A 17293-nucleotide genomic window follows, 5' to 3' on the forward strand; every position below is an offset into this window, starting at 1 on the left:
GATCCTCAGGGGGCAGTTAACAGGACTTCTTAGAACAGCACAATCCTGACTTTTCTACCTGTTTGGAGGATGACTGTTTGCCCATGGCCCAATTTCTAAATTTTGAAAAATATATTTATGAAAATTGTGTATCCTGTTTGTACACTGTATGTTTGTTTTGCTATTTGGCTACTCATTTGTGGAAATTGATAACCTTAGAAGAGGGACCCTGTTATACTGGCCACTGACCTGTCCCACTTGGATACTGTCATCCACAAATTTGCAGGGTCATGAGACGCAAAATGTTGATGGGCCTCTAGGCTGAAAGAATGCAAACTGACTAAAAGAACTGCTCAATCTGAGTTCCGTCTTGGTTTTGTCATGAACTAGCTGCATGATAAGCCACAATGCTTGACCTCATTTATCACAGCTTCTCACTGTTGGATGAAAATAATATTTGTCACATTTTTCTTAAAGGAAGTGAGTTTAATAACTTCCCTTAAGTGCCCACTTCCTCCTCCATAAATGGAACTAATAGGCACTGCCTTATTGGTTGGTTTGAGGGATTAATACAGCATATATCACTGGGCTCAGCAAATAGAGAAGCTATTATGTAATAGCTCACAATAAACTGCCTTAAGGGACTGACTTTTGCCTGAACGTAAAATGATTGCCACTTCAATTATATAGGACTTTATGCTTTGAAAGGGCCCTTCTTTGTTATTTTAATTTTTAAAATTTTTATGCCCTTCTTGGAGGTTACTTTCCATTAACAGTCATTACCAAATGACTGTATTCCCCATGTTGTACAAAACGTCCTTGAGTCTGTCTTATACCCAGTTGTTCATGCCGCCCACTCCCATAATCCTCTATGGCCCCTCTTTTTTTCTTTTTTTGGCTGCTTGGGATGGAACCCATGCCTCCTGCATTGAACGCTCAGAATCTTAACCACTGAACTACCAGGGAAGTTGCTCTCTTTTCTTTTTGATATTTTTAAATTTATCATTTGTCTATGTGTGCTCTTAATTGGAGGACCTTTTCCTAGATGTTCTAGACTTGCCCCAAGTTAAAATTTCTAAACTCTGGAACTTTCTTTCAGGTGACCCCATTGTTTTACAGAGTTTCTTGCCCTGCTTTGATCGTATTTTCACTACTGGATTCTCCAATGAAGTGTGGCAATCTGTAATAGAAAAGTTGGCAAAGAAAGGATTATGGCATGTAAGTAAAAGGAGATAGCTCTCGTGAGGAAAGGCAAATTGAATTTCTTTAATTTGATTAAATTTCTTTCTCTCTGCTAGCACTGGGGAATTATAATTCAGTACTTGTTTATCTTGATGCGAAAGTAACTTTTTCACTGTCATGCCATTAATGAAAAGCCACTGAGATAATATTAGTTCACCAGTTTCCGTTTTTTAAGCTTGGAAAACAGTTTGTGGCAACCTCACTCTGTGCTCCCTGTCTCCATTGCCATCAAAGAAGTGTAAAGTCCAGATGCTAATGGTGACGTGGAATGAGGAAAATAAAAGTGATTGTCTATTCATCTTTGTAATTGTCTTTATACAGCAGCATGTGCTAGCTGGGGCCTGATGACCTGCTTGTGCTTCTTGATGTATGACATCAAGAGACTGTCACCCTCGGGTAGCAGCAAGACTGCAGGATCTGAACCCACAGCCAGGAATCCATAGGATGAAGGAGCCCAGTGGCTTCCATGCCACACAGGTGCCTCCCTGAATCTGAGTCCTCCACTGTTCTGAGCTAATTCTTTCCTCTCGGGGCCTCACTTCCTCACTTGTAAGTTGCAGGATATAAATCTATTCCCTCCCGGTTGTGGGGGAGGATTAGAAATAAGGGACCAATAGCACCTGATAATAATATCATTATATTATTTTATCGTCATTATCACGGTAAGCCCTTGGTGATAATAATTTCACTGAGGGCTTGCAGTGTGCCAGACACTGAGCCCCAGGGGTTTTGTAACACCTGGCACCAGTGTGCTCAGTACGCAATGAGCAGTGGCTGTCACTGACCATAATGACAATTAGAGGTGGCCTATAATCGCTCCTGAGAGTGGGCTGGCCCAGAGAGGAAGTTTGGTTAGAAAAGGCCTGCAGGCTTTTTAAAGCTGTGCAGACCAGAAAAATCTATGTGCAGCCTGAAGGGACTCTGGACCCAGGAAGGCTGGGTGACTTTAGGATACAGGATTCTTCAGTTTTTTAGAAGGTCATGGATGCTGCTGGGAATCTAATGAGATCACTGGGACTCTCTTTTCGTGCGTGCTCATGCACACATGCACACACACATACACAACTATGTGTGTCGCTTCAGGGAGTTCATAGGAACTCCTTAAAGTCCAGCCACAGGCTCCCGGAAGCTCACCCCCATATTACAGTCTTGAGGATGAGGCAGTGACGGGGAGGAAAGCAAGCTAGACTCTTGGGAAATCAGGAATCAGAAATCTAGGGCCCCGGTAACAAGAGATCTAGGATCTTTTTTCTGATAAGATGGGTAAACTAAGAGCTCTTTCTAGCTTTATTTTTATAAGTTCTGAAATTCAGTAATTTAGGGTAGATCTGTGAGTGGGAAGCTCTTGGCATCATTAGCAGGAAAGTAGTTCTGTCTACTACTCCCCTCTTCCCCATGTGGGATGAACGTGGATAGAGCCCCGGAGCCTGGGTGAGAAAGGAGGGAGTGGGAGCCCAGCAGCTCTTGGCAGGCTGCCACCCAGCCAGCCAAGGATGCCCAGGAGTCCAGCCCAAGTGGTGGCCCCATATCCTACCAGCAGTGGGGCCCAGGCCATTTCCAAACACTGTAGGGAAAGACATCTTATAAAAACCAAGCCAGCCATCAGGATTGTCAGAGCTCTGAACTGATCATCTGGGTGAGTCTGGGCTGTGGGGCCTGCTTATGGTGAGTAGTTAGGAGTGGGCATCACCCACTGGTGGTCTAGAGGCTAAGACTTGAGCTCCCAATGCAGGGGGCTGGGTTGGATCCCTGGTCAGGGAACTAGACCCCACATGCCACAACTAAGGATTTGCATGGCATAACTAAAGATCCTGCATGTGGCAACAAAGATGGAAAATCCCGCACGCCACAGCTAAGACCTGGTGCAGCCAAATAAATAAATTTAAAAAATTAAAAAGAAAATAATAATGTGGGTATCAAACCGAAATAAGTTGGAAGCAAGATGTAGCCACAGGCTGAGTTCTGGTGGTCCCATGCCCACTTGCAAGAGCATACATGAGGGAAGTGGATCCTGAGTCTGGATCACCAGTCAAGGTCATGCCAAGCCTAGAACTCCTGGACCAGCCAGCGTACCTGGATGATCCCAGTAGGGACCTCTCAGGATGTGCTAACTGTCTGAAAAGGAAAACTTGCTTAACTTCTCTCAGATTTAGTTTAGGGTCACTGACTTAACAATAGGGTTTTCGAGGGAAAAAAAATCCTGATTTGTGGCATTTGCCACTTCAAGAAAGGCAATGCCAAAGAATGCTCAAACTACCGCACAATTGCACTCATCTCACACGCTAGTAAAGTAATGCTCAAAATTCTCCAAGCCAGGCTTCAGCAATACGTGAACCAGAAACTTCCAGATGTTCAAGCTGGTTTTAGAAAAGGCAGAGGAACCAGAGATCAAATTGCCAACATGCGCTGGATCATGGAAAAAGCAAGAGAGTTCCAGAAAAACATCTATTTCTGCTTTATTGACTATGCCAAAGCCTTTGGCATAGTCAATACTGTGTGGACCACAATAAATTGTGGAAAATTCTGAAAGAGATGGGAATACCAGACCACCTGACCTGCGTCTTGAGAAACCTATATGCAGGTCAGGAAGCAACAGTGAGAACTGGACATGGAACAAGAGACTGGTTCCAAATAGGAAAAGGAGTATATCAAGGCTATATATTGTCACCCTGCTTATTTAACTTATATGCAGAGTACATCATGAGAAACACTTGGGCTGGAAGAAGCACAAGCTGGAATCAAGATTGCCGGGAGAAATATCAATAACCTCAGATACGCAGATGACACCACCCTTATGGCAGAAAGTGAAGAAGAACTAAAGAGCCTCTTGATGAAAGTGAAAGAGGAGAGTGAAAAAGTTGGCTTAAAGGTCAACATTCAGAAAACTAACATCATGGCATCCGGTCCCATCACTTCATCGCAAATAGATGGGGAAACAGAGGAAACAGTGACTGACTTTATTTTTCTGGGCTCAAAAATCACTGCAGATGGTGATTGCAGCCATGAAATTAAAAGACACTCAACTCCTTGGAAGGAACATTACGATGAATCTAGACAGCATATTAAAAAGCAGAGACATTACTTTGTCAACAAAGGTCCATCTAGTCAAGGCTATGGTTTTTCCAGTAGTCAGGTATGGATGTGAGAGTTGGACTATAAAGAAAGCTGAGCGCTGAAGAATTGATGCTTTTGAACTGTGGTGTTGGAGAAGACTCTTGAGAGTCCCTTGGACTGCAAGGAGATCCAACCAGTCCATCCTAAAGGGGATCAATCCTGGGTGTTCATTGGAAGGACTAATGTTGAAGCTGAAACTCCAATATTTTGGCCACCTGATGCGAAGAGCTGACTCATTTGAAAAGACCCTGATGCTGGGAAAGAGTGAAGGCAGGAGGAGAAGGGGACGACAGAGGGTGAGATGGTTAGATGGCATCACCGACTTAATGGACACGAGTTTGGATAAACTCCGGGAGTTGGCGATGGACAGGGAGGCCTGACGTGCTGAGGTTCATGGGGTCGCAGAGTCGGACATGACTGAGCCACTGAACTGACTGACTGATAGTGTAAATGCTCTCGATTTCCATGGCCAGTCTCAAGCTGCTAAGTCAACAGCAGGGCTTGGATTTGGAAGAGACGTGCACAGTCAGCTCCCACTCTGATAGGAGCCGCTCCAACACAGCCCCCAATAGGGTCTCATGGACCCCAAATAGCTCTAAGGTACTGAAGAATAAATTGGGATGGGTTATTTCAAAAGGATGTGTTTCCTCTGCTTGCTGAGCTTTAAGAACGTTGCAGGAGATTACTTCTTTACCTCCCTGCCCCTGTGCTCTCCCAGTGCTGCCCGCCGTCAGCTGCTCCCGTCTTCAGCAGGCTTTGAGGAAAGGTGGAGAAAACCCATATCTCAGCACAAATAGGAATTTCACCAGACAGAGACACTTGGATTATCATGGTTAAGGCCAAAGAGTTTGGCTGGTGGCTTAAAAAAAGAACCAGGGCTGGAAGCTGTCCGGTTTTGTCTTTTGTTTCTGAGTTCCTAAAGTTCCTAAAGCTTAAGATTACTTTTGTTTTAATAACCCATATGGAGAACATAATTGTTCCTGCCTTTTCTGTTTCTCCCCTTTCATCAGTCATTTCTGCTTCTGTCAATGAAGAAAGACCGGCTTCCGAGAAATCTCCACGTCCCAGATTTATCACTGAAAAGTCTCTTTGAGGTAAGGTAGCTCCTTGACATGCACGGTTTCAAGTCAGACCTCTCCCCACTTATGGTGACTGGGACCCTCCCCTTCAGCTGCCTCACTGTGGATTTGTTGTTTATGGTGATTGTAGGCTGTGGCCACAGCGAATCAGGGGTTTACTGATTCTAAACTCTTTGGGTGGGGGCTGGGATGAGGGGGAATTGGACGAAGGCAATCAAAAGGCACCAGCTTCCAGTTATATGATAAATAAGTATTAGGGATGATAAATAAGTACAACGTGATAAATATAATTTACACTGTGATGTGTTATGTATGAAAGTTGTTGAGAGAGTAAATCCTAAGAGTTATCATCACAAAAATTTTTTTTTTAATTTTGTATCTCTATGAGATGAAGGATATTCACTAAACTTGTAATAATCATTTCATGATGTACCTAAGTCAAATTATTATGCTGTACACCTTAAATGTGTACAGCTCTGTATGTCGTTTATATCTCAATAAAACTTGAAGGAAAAAACCCCAAACTTTATGGGGAAGGAGAGTCTGAAGTTTCATATTGATGTGGCAGCTGCCGTAATTCTTCCTGTGTGTTTTTTCCCCTAGAAATACGTCTGCGTCGGACCTTACGAGAAAGTGGAACAGGTGCCCAGGCTAGTGCAGTGGCTCGTCTGCATGGGTGCCAATGTGGAGAGCATAGGACCGTACCCTCTGCACACCCTCATGCGCCTCTGCATCCAGGCCGGTGAGTTCTTTCCTGGTGGTACGCCCTCCACGCTGCCCTCCAGCTCAGACCTCGGGGTCTGCGAAACCAGAATGTGGCCGCGTAGATGTGGAATATTCAGATGATCTGAATAGTCAATGATTGGATTATTCAAATATATGAAGACAGCAAGGAAATAGTACCACTTTTCCTTTCTCCTGGGACCTCACAGCTACAGGAGGCCCACACTGAAAGGATTCTGTGTTCTCAGACAGATGCTGGCAGCAGACTGGGGCCCTGGGATTCAAAAATGGGCCTTGGGACAGACAGCCTTTGCTGGACAGAGCTCTCAAGGGAGCTGTGGAATTTCTTCCTGTTGGCCAAGTCAGCCGTGGTCTTTTTCCGGGTTCATTTTTCCCTCTCAACCAGAGGACCAACTAATGTGTATGTAGGGGGAATCCCAAGGTAAACACTGGCTATTGCTGATACAGTTGGCTTGTGTGTGTGTTTTTTTTTAAGTAATCCTGTTTTCATATATATATATACTTTTTTTGCATTTTTAATCTTTACCACCTGGCTATAGGATATAAATTTAAAAATATTTTTATCATTAAAACACGCACACATACAATATCCACATTTATACCTTAGATAGAAGCCTGTTTGTTTTTTTTTTCCCAAGCATATGTAGCATCAGTGTTGGATACTGACCCAAACAGTCTTAGAGCCAGAAGGAACCAAGAGGACTTGTCTACACTGTCTTCCCCTTCCAGGCTATAGCATCTTCTCAGGATAGGAGTGGCGTGGCCAGGGGCTTAAAGACCCGAGCCACCGTCTTTGCTTCAGCCAGATTTACCCTGCCATTATGCATTCCATCCACTGGAGAATCCATACGAGCATTTACATATACACATTTTGGTGACTAAATTATTTAAAAGTATAAAGTCTGAATAAAAGCAATCTAATCCAATGCTCCCAGTTTCAAATTAGGAGCATCTCTGGGTATGAAAGTCACAGTCCCTCTCTGTGTCTACTTTTTAAGTTTGTTCCTGTGGTTACAGGCAGGTGTGGATAAGATCAAGTCTTCGAATTTAGGCCTGATTCTCTTCTCAGAGGAAAACTCTGACATGGTGACAAATGGTGTCCACAGAGTTGGCAGAACTGTGCGGCTTTTCAGAACCCACTGGAAGGAGTCTAAGAGGAATTTGAAATCTCTGTCCTCTCTATAGACATGCAGTGGGGTGCTGCTGGCCCCTGCCCCGGTCCTCTATGACCAGTGCCCCCGTCTCGGCTATACCACAGCCGCCTTGTTTGCCAGTGAGCTGCTCTTTGCCAGTAGGCACCCCCTCCCTCCCTGGGGGCGGGTCTGTAGCTCTGGATTGACTGCCACTGGGGTGCGGAAGGAGAGCACCTACCTCAAGGTGGGTCAGTGCTGTGGTGCAGTTCCTGGTCCACAAGCTCCCCGTGGGTGGAGGCTGAAGGCCGCTCAGCTGAGGCCACATCTCTGCTTGCTTCCATCCCCTGCCCTGCTTCCCTCCTCTCTTTCTCCCCAGCTCCCTCTGCCAATAAATCACACATACAAGAATCCTTGTCACAGGCTGTGCTTCTAGGAAGTGGGGCTTCCCCGATGGCTCGGTGGGTAAAAACTTTGCCTGCAGTGTAGGAGACACAGGAGACATGGGTTTGACCCCTAGGTCAGAAAGATTCCCCTGGAGGAGGAAATGGCAACCCACTCCAGTATTCTTGCCTGAGAAGTCCCATGGACATAGGAGCCTGGTGGGCTACAGTCCAAAGGGTCACGAAGAGTTGGACATGACTGAGCAACTAAGCACAGCTCTGCTTCTAGGGAATTGAACTTAAGTTTTCTATGAATAACTTCCTATGACTTGTGCTTTCAACACACACATTTTGGGACTTCCGTGGCAGTCCAGTGATTAAGACTCCGTACTTCCAATGCAGGGGGGCACAGATTTGATCTCTGGTCGGGGAACTAAGATCGCACATGCTGCGTGGTGTGGCCAAAGGTTTTTAAAAAATAAAAACAAAAAACACCGACACACAAACTCCGTCTCCACACCTGTGTGTGGCCAGGGACAGTGTATGTTGGATGTCCCCTTGGGCTCCCTTGGTGTGCACAGTGATTTGCTTTGCTGCTTTCTGGTCTGCTGGAAATAACACCACTCATTCATTCCTTCAGGGGAAAGCCATCTTTTCAGGTGGTTAATGGACTACAAGCCCGAGTTGAAAGGTCGCATCAACCAGAAGGATGAGGATGGCTGCACTGTCCTCCACGTGGTTGCCGCCCACTCGCCAGGGTACCTCACCAAGCGTAAGTGGCAGCACCATTCAGACTCGGGTGTAGGGAACCCACACAACTGACCACTTTACCTATTCCATCCCGTGACGGGCTTTAATAATCAAAAATATCAAATTATGCACCCCCTTTTCTTTTTGTATTTTCAGTTTGCTTTTCAGAAAAAAGCTTTTTCTGATACATTTTGTGCTTGAAAATCTTACCTAGTGATAACTCTTCTTGAGAAAAAGAACTTACATAGATTTAAATTAAAAAAATTCTGTGACTCAAGATTAAGTATTTTTTTCTGGATTTAATTATTACAAAATTATTATTACTACAGAGAACACTAAAACAACCTAAGTATATTAAATTTTCTGTAAGTAGTTATGAAAGATAAAAAAAAATTGGGGGAAGGAGGTAGGAGGCTCATGGGTCGTGGTGCCTTCTCAAAGGGGCTTGCCAGCTACTTAATTTTCCCTTAGGTTGATACTCTGGAAATCAGACATTTTTACCACCTTTGGGGCAACTTTGGTAATTGCGTTTGTTCTCTCTACTGTGTAACAAATCATCATAAACTTAGTGACTTAAAATGACACTCATTTATTAGCTCACTATTTTATAGGTCACTAGTCCGATGTGATCTGACTGAGTTTTTTGCTCAGAATCTCTCCTGGCTGAAATCAAGGTATTGACTGCAGCTGCATTCTCATCTGGATTTCTGGGCCTTCCTTCAGGCTCCCATGATTGTGGCAGAATCGGGTTCCTTGTGTTTGTAGGACTGTTGTTGTTCAGTCGCTAAGTCATGTCTGACCCTTTGTGACCCCCTGGACTGCAGCGTGCCAGGCTTCCGTGTCCTTCACTGTCTCCCGGAGCTTGCTCAAACACATGTCCATTGAGTCAGTGATGCCATCCAACCATCTCATCCTCTGTCACCCCCTTCTCCTCCTGCCCTCAATCTTTCCAAACATCGGGGTCTTTTCCAATGAGTCAGCTCTTCGCATCAGGTGGCCAAAGCATTGGAGCTTCAGCTTCAGCATCAGTCCTTCCAACGAATATTCAGGGTTGTTTCCTTTAGGGTTGACTGGTTGGATCTCCTTGCTGTACTAGGGACTCTCAAGAGTCTTCTCCAACACCACAGTTCAAAAGCATCAATTCTTCGACCCTCAGCCTTCTTCATAGTCCAACTCTCACATCCATACATGACTACTGGAAAAGCCATAGCTTTGACTAGACAGGCTTTTGTTGGCAAAGTGATATCTCTGCTTTTTAATATGATGTCTAGGTTTGTCATAGCTTTGCTTCCAAGGAGCAAGCATCTTTTAATTTCATGGCTATAGTCACTGTCCTCAAGTGATTTTGGAACCCAAGAAAATAAAATCTGTCACTATTTCCCCTTTTTCCCCATCAATTTCCCATGAAGTGATGGGACCAGATGCCATGATCTTTGTTTTTTTTGATTGTTGAGTTTTAAGCCAACTTTTTCACTCTCCTTCAGCCTCCTCAAGAGGCTCTTTAGTTTTTCTTATCTCTCTGCAGTTAAAGTCGTTATCATCTGCATATCAGAGATTGTTGATATTTCTCCTGGCCATCTTGATTTCAGCTTGTGATTCATCCAACCCAGCATTTTGTATGATGTACTCTCAGTATAAGTTAAATAAGCAGAGTGACAACATCAGCCTTGTACTCATTTCCCAATTTTGAATCAGTCTGTTGTTTCATGTCTGGTTCTAACTGTTGCTTCTTGACCTGCATACAGGTTTCTCAGGAGGCAGGTCAGGTGGTCTTGTATTACGATCTCTTTAAAGATTTTCCAGTTTGTTGTGATCCACACAGTCAAAGGCTTTAGAGTATTCGGTGAAGCAGAAGTAGATGTTTTTCTGGAATTCCCTTGCTTTCTCTATGATCCAATGAATGTTGGCAATTTGATTTCTGGTTCTTGTGCCTTTTCTAAACCCAGTTTGAACATCTGGAATTTCTTGGTTCACATACTGCTGGAGCCTAACTTGAAGGATTTTGAGCATTACCTTGCTAGCATGTGAAATGAGTGCAGTTGTACAGTAGTTTGAACATTCTTTGGCATTACCCTTCTTTGGGATTGGAATGAAAACTGACCTTTTCCAGTCCTGTGGCCACTGCTGAGTTTTCCAAATTTGCTGGCATGCTGAGTATAGCACTTTCACAGCATAATCTTTCAGGATTTGAAATAGCTCAGCTGGAATTCCATCACTTCTACTAGCTTTGTTCGTAGTAATGCTTTCTAAGGCCCACTTGACTTAATACTCCAGGATGTCTGGCTCTAGGTGAGTGGTCACACCATCATGATTATCTGGGTCATTAAGATCTTTTTTGTATAGTTCTTCAGTGTATTCTTGCCACCTCTTCTTAATCTCTTCTGCTTCAGTTAGGTCCTTACCATTTCTGTCCTTTATCATATCCATCCTTGTATGAAATGTTCTCTTGATATCGCCAATTTTCTTGAAGAAATCTCTATAGTCTTTCCAATTCTGTTGTTTTCCTCTATTTCTTTGCATTCTTCACTTAAGAAGGCTTTCTTATCTCTCTATTCTCTTGAACTCTGCATTCAGTTGGGTATATCTTTCCCTATCTCAACTGCTTTTTGCTTCTCTTCTTTTCTCAGCCACTTGTAAAGTCTCCTCAGACAACCACTTTGCCTTCTTGCATTTCTTTTGCTTTGGGATGGTTTTGGTCACCGCCTCCTGTACAATGTTACAAACCTCTGTCCATAGTTCTTCAGGTACTCTGTCTACCAAATCTAACACCTTGAATCTATTCATCAGCTCCACTGTATAATCATAAGAGATTTGATTTAGGTCATACCTGAATGGTCTAGTGGTTTTCCCTACTTTCTTCAATTTAAGCCTGATTTTGCAATAAGGAGCTCATGATCTGAGCCACAGTCTTGTTTCTGCTGACTGTATAGGGCTTCTTCATCTTTTGTTGCAAAGAATATAATCAATCTGATTTCGGTATTGACCATCTGGTGATGTCCATGTGTAGAGTCATCTCTTGTGTTTTTGGAAGACGGTGTTTGCTATGACCAGTGCGTTCTTTTGGCAAAACTCTGTCAGCCTTTGCCCTGTTTCATTTTGTATTCCAGGGCCAAACTTGCCTGTTACTCCAGGTATCTCTTTGACTTCCTACTTTGGCATTCCAATTCTCTGTGATGAAAAGGACATCTTTTTTTGGTGTTATTTTTAGAAGGTCTTGTAGGTCTTTATAGAACTGTTCAACTTCAGCTTCTTTGGCATTATTGGTTGGGACCTAGACTTGGATTACTGTGATGTTGAATGGTTTGCCTTGGAAATGAACAGAGATCATTCTGTCATTTTTGAGACTGCATCTAAGTACTGCATTTCGGACTCTTTTGTTGAATATGAGAGTTACTCCATATCTTCAAAGAGATTCTTGTCCACAGTAGTAGATACAATGGTCCTCTGAATTAAATTCGCCCATTCCTGTCCATTTTAGTTCACTGATTCCTAAGATACTGATGTTCACTCTTGCCGTCTCCTGCTTGACCACTTCCAATTTACCTTGATTCATGGACCTAACATTCCAGGTTCCTATGCAACATTGTTCTTTATAGCATTGGACTTTACTTTCACCACCACGTTTGGGGTGGTGATCTCATCCACAGCTGGGCATCATTTCCACGTTGGTCCAGCCTCTTCATTCTTTCTGGAGCTATTAGTAATTGCCTAATAGCATATTGGACACCTTCCAACCTGGGGGAGCTCATCTTCTGGTATCATATCTTTTTGCCTTTTCACACTGCTCACAAGTTTCTTGTGGCAAAAATAGTGGAGTCGTTTGCCACTCCCTCCTCCCGTGAACCACGTTTCTGCACAGAATGGCTCATAGCTTCACTGAGTTATGCAAGCCCATTCGCCATGACAGGGCTGTGATCCATGAAGGGGTTGTAGGACCGAGGTCCCCGTTTTCTTTCTGGCTATCGGCCAGGGGCTGCTGTCAGTTTCCACACACCACACGTATTCTTTGTCTAATGGCCTCCTCTGTCTTCGAAGCCGGCAGGAGAGAACTTCTTGTGCGTCAGATCCCTCATACTCTGAATCTCTGTGCTCTTCCATCTCTGACCTCTAGACCTTTGATCTTTAGGGCTCATGTGATCAGACCAGGTTAATCTCCCCATCTTAAGGTCAACTGCTTTGGGAAGTTAAATACATTTGCAAAGTCTCATCACAGCAGAGTTTAGATTAGTATTAAATGGATAACTGGGAGAAGGTGTGTGTATACCAGGGGTTGAAAGTCTCAGGGTCTGAAAATTTTGCCTTTCACAGTGTGATGCTTGATAGGTGAGAAGTATGACTTTAAATTTTGCCTTATTTTTGTAAAATGAGAGGCGAGCAGTTGTGACTGGGGAGATGGGAAAGGACAGCATCACAAGCAGGGTGTTGTCTGGTGTAGAGGTGCTCTGTCAACGTGGTGAATTGTCAGAAAGCACATGTTTGGAAGCTGGGAATTAGGCACTGATTCTTGTAACTCTCGGTGCTCACATAAGTCTTCGTACCTCCAGGGATATACCTGTTATATTCTGAAAACAGTTGTATCTATGATCACAGAGACCCCTTGATGCTTGGCAAATAAATGTTAAAGCAGCAAATGCAGCCAGCAGCCAGACGTGGGGTTAACGAAGGTTCAAACAGTGAAGAAAACCCTGATGCAAAAACAATTGCCACTTTCTTCTCTTGTCTCCAGACTGTTGTGTGTTTTTTTTTGGAAGTATGTTCTGTTTCCTCTCTAAGGAATAAAGAAATCTGAAGTCACAGCTTTCTGTCATCCTTACAGCTGTAACTGTTGCCTAGTAACAAGAGTCCCTCTCTCCTTGCTTGTTGCCAAGGAGATGGGAGAAAGGTAGAGAGGAGTGCACTTCTGAACCTCTTAAAAGCTATTGTCCTTCCCACTCCACATAGGACTCCTGGCTCCGGAGACTCGGCTGGATTGCCCAAGGCCAGCAGTTCAGCTTCTGTAAACAGAGGGACTCTGGCCCCTTTGCCCCAGGCCACTCAGGCTGGGAACCAGGCGGACGTGTGCTCATGGGGACCTCTCCTTATGAAAGAAACCGTGACAACCCCCCCTTCTCACTTTGGCCTGCTCTAGGGCAAACAGAGGATGTACAGATGCTCCTGCGCTTTGGGGCTGACCCCACCCTGGTGGATCGACAGTCCCGGTCTGCCGTGGATGTGCTGAAGAGGAACAAGAACTTCAGAGCCATTGACAAAATCAACAGCCACTTGGAAAAGCTGGCAGCGTGTTCTAAGGACCTCTCAGGTACAGCTTCCAGGGAATTAACTTTTTCGAGGCAGCAAAACTGGTTCTGTGAAATTAGGTACAAATCAGTATATCTTGTCTTAGCACATGAAGATGAAAGTGAGACCTCCCAGTCTTTGGAAAGCTTGCGTGCTTTTTTTGAAAGACAGAATGAGACAACTGTTATTTAAAAAGTGTCTACTACATTCTAGGAACTTGGCCAAGTCTACCCTTGGGCAGTAAGCATGAGTTTTTTTTTCCCATGCATGCACATAGTAAAAAAGAAAAAAATCAGACAGAACAGGAGATAACAAAAATCAAGCCCACTTCTGAGAAACAACCACAGCCAACAATTAAAAGTACATTTGTAACTCTATTTCTTAATCTGTCAATGTGGATAGCATCTATGGACTGACTCTGTAAAGATAAAACGCAGCAAGTCAGCCCTTGTTGTTGAATTTTGCCTAGTAAAGTGATTTGTGCCATTTACATTCTGTTCCTTAATTCTGGATTTTCTGTGCTTCACCTATAGACTGATTCTAAAAATTGAAAAAACATTAAATTGCCTTTATATGGAAGTATGATTTCTACAACTAGTAGCATATTGCACCCAATGAGAAGAATCATCAAATGTCCTGAAAACTTTGCTCTTGAAATATTATACTCTCTAAGCATCCTAGTTTGATGACGCATACAAACACATCACTGTATATATGTGCGTGTGTACAGATGTGTAAGTACACACAAATGATTTTAGGTTTGTTTAGACTTGTATTTAGACTGCAGCCCCAGCACACGTATGCTTTTTTCCGTTCTTGCACTCACATGCAGCACTTGTGACTCATGCTGTCTGTCTAGATTTCTTTCTTGCTCTGCTAAGTACCAACTCCAGTAAGTTTTTCAGTGAGGAGACGTGCATAGTAGACTTACAGGGTTTTGGAAATGTCTTTATTCTGTCCTTAGATCGAGACTTGGTCTGCATTTAGGCCTTGTGTTTCATCGATCCTCAGTTGCACTTTCCCCCACATTTTGCCATCTTTGAATTGGATTGCGTTTCGTGATCAGTGATGTGTCACAGTTTAATGGCAGCCTTTTCTGGTGTGTGACAGTCTGTGATCTCTTGGATTTGTGAAATATGCTGTAAAACCTCGTTCCTCACAACTTTGTATTCTCGCCTCCATTACTGATTGGAAGTAATGTCAGTCTTATTTATTGTCCCTTCTAGAATTTCCTGTCCTTAGAGTTCTGGAATTTCCCTGGACTGTATCTTATTCATTCTTCTTGCTTAGCACCTTATGATCCCTTTTAGTCTAACTTTTTTTAGCTCAGGGAAATGATCTTCCATCACTTTTGTTTCCTTCCACTATCTCTTTGCCACCACTTTCACATAGATGAGCTTCCCCTCTGCTTTCCTTAACGCTTTCTATCTCTTTTTCTTTTTTCTTTCCAGATCTTTAACTAGGACTTTAGCTTTTCCTTTTACAATTTAGCTTGTCTATTGCATTTTTTAATTTGAAACTCAGTTTTAATTTTTAAGAACTCTATCTGATTCCGTTTCTTTTTTTTTTTAACTTTAAAAACTTGTGTGCGTATATAAGTATCCCAGCCCCCTTCCTTTAAGAAGCAGGAAAACGTGCCTGCTGCTATCTTTGTTGTTGCTGTTGTTATTCTAGAGTCTATGGTCACGTCATAGAGTTGATAGGGTTTCTTGACTGTTTTATGTTCAGGAGGATCATTTCTTTTTCTGCCAGTGATTGAAAACTCCTTGGATCCTGTTAGCAGTTATGGATTCAAGGAGTCCAGTACTTCCTAGGCCTCGTCAGGTATTCAGAAGGGGAATCATCATCAAGTGGATAAAATGAGGACTGAGCATCTTTCACACGTTGAGACAGAAACCAGTGGGGCTCTGCCGGGTGTGGGCTAACAGGCATCCAGGATTCCTTCACCCAGCCCTCCCTCCCTTTGTTATCCTCCTTTGGATTTTTAAGTGGATCTTCCCTATGTTAGATTCACAAGGAAGGAGAAAAGCACAGGCATGTATTTTTTCGAAGTTTGACATGGCACGGCAGGTGAGCCCTCCAAAGAAAACAAGGAAACGGTCAGAGAAGTGGCGAAACCTAGTCTTTTCCTGTTGCTTTGAGCACATAGAGGCCATCTAGAAGAGCACCTGTACTATTGGGAAGGGGCCCTGAAAGAGGATGTGACTGTTGGCAATTCTTAGACACAGAAACATAACTTGAATGGGGGACTGTTTCTATCGTTTTCCCCTGGGTCTGGAAGACTATTTTCCTCTTATCTCCTGGGATTTAATTTCCCCAGGAATGATCAGGCAAGCTTTCAGGTGTGGGGAAAAAATCTTTCAGGTGAAAGGAGGGAGAGCAAAGGTCAGAGGAACTTGGAAAAGATGAGTGCTAGAGGCCCAGTTCCTCTCTGGGGGGCACGAACATCCATGATGTCTGGACCATGTCTAAGTCATTTTGGGTGCTTAGGTCATTTTGAATAGGCTGTCTTCCACCTGGCCACACTGGGGTTTGTTTTCCTCACGACCTCCTGAGGGGGAAAATTGACCCCTCCACCCCCAACACATACACACAGACACACACACTCACTCGCTCGACATTCAAAAAACTAAGATCATGGCATCCGGTCCCATCACTTCATGGTAAATAGATGGGGAAACAGTGGAAACAGTGACAGACTTTATTTTCTTGGGCTCCAAAGTCACTGCAGATGGTGACTGCAGCCATGAAATTACAAGATGCTTGCTTCTTGGAAGAAAAGCTTTGACAAACCTAGGCAGCATATTAAAAAGCACATTATTTGCCAACAAAGGTCTGTCTAGTCAAAGCTATGGTTTTTCCAGTGGTCATGTATGGATGTGAGAGTTGGACCATAAAGAAGGCTGAGCAGCAAAGATTGATGCTTTTGATCTGTGGTGTTGGAGAAGACTCATGACAGTCCCTAGTACAGCAAAGAAATCAAACCAGTCAATCCTAAAGGAAATCAGTCCTGAATAGTCCTTGGAAGGACTGATGCTGAAGCTGAAACTCTAATAGTTTGGCCACCTGATGTGAAAGAGCCAACTCATTGGAAAAGACCATGATGCTGGGAAAGATTGAAGGCAGGAGGAGAAGGGGGCGCGACAGAGGATGAGATGGTTGGATGGCATCACTGACTCAGTGGACATGAGTTTGAGCAAATTCTGGGAGACAGTGAAACACAGGGAAGCCTGGCGTGCTGCAGTCCATGGGGCTGCAAAGAGTCAGACATGGCTGAGCGACTGAGCAACAACAATAAGAAGCAACTGAAGAAATGAAATTTTATTCAATTAACTTTATTTTTATGTAATTAAGTTAGTGGGCCTCTGTATTGGACAGTGTCATTTTAGACTTTAACCCAGAATGGTTTTCTGTGCAGAGTAGTAGTTGAGAAGTGGGAGGGAAGGGCAGAAGGAGGGCCTGGGGCCATGGGAATGAAGGTAGATCTTCATAAAAATGAAGATTATATGGATTTTAATCTCTCCCCATTCACACATTAGTGGGCACAATGGAACCATTATTTTTAGAAAGAGATGCTACCTAGGGGATTGGTACC

General features: G+C 43.6%; 1 protein-coding gene across 3 annotated transcripts in view; it reads left to right on the forward strand.

The window, feature by feature from the left end:
* Positions 1-17293, forward strand: part of TRANK1 (tetratricopeptide repeat and ankyrin repeat containing 1) — a 97055-nt gene that overhangs the window by 30766 nt on the left and 48996 nt on the right. For 2 of the 3 annotated variants that reach the window (XM_055558724.1, XM_055558725.1), the window contains 5 exons: positions 1079-1197; positions 5346-5429; positions 6018-6156; positions 8312-8443; positions 13550-13720. In XM_055558724.1, coding sequence (XP_055414699.1) covers positions 1079-1197; positions 5346-5429; positions 6018-6156; positions 8312-8443; positions 13550-13720 — 645 coding nt within the window. The remainder of the gene's footprint in view (positions 1-1078; positions 1198-5345; positions 5430-6017; positions 6157-8311; positions 8444-13549; positions 13721-17293) is intronic. The other variant, XM_055558726.1, reaches the window with a different exon arrangement.

The sequence above is a fragment of the Bubalus kerabau genome, chromosome 20 (assembly GCF_029407905.1).
Source record: "Bubalus kerabau isolate K-KA32 ecotype Philippines breed swamp buffalo chromosome 20, PCC_UOA_SB_1v2, whole genome shotgun sequence".
NCBI lineage: Eukaryota > Metazoa > Chordata > Mammalia > Artiodactyla > Bovidae > Bubalus > Bubalus kerabau.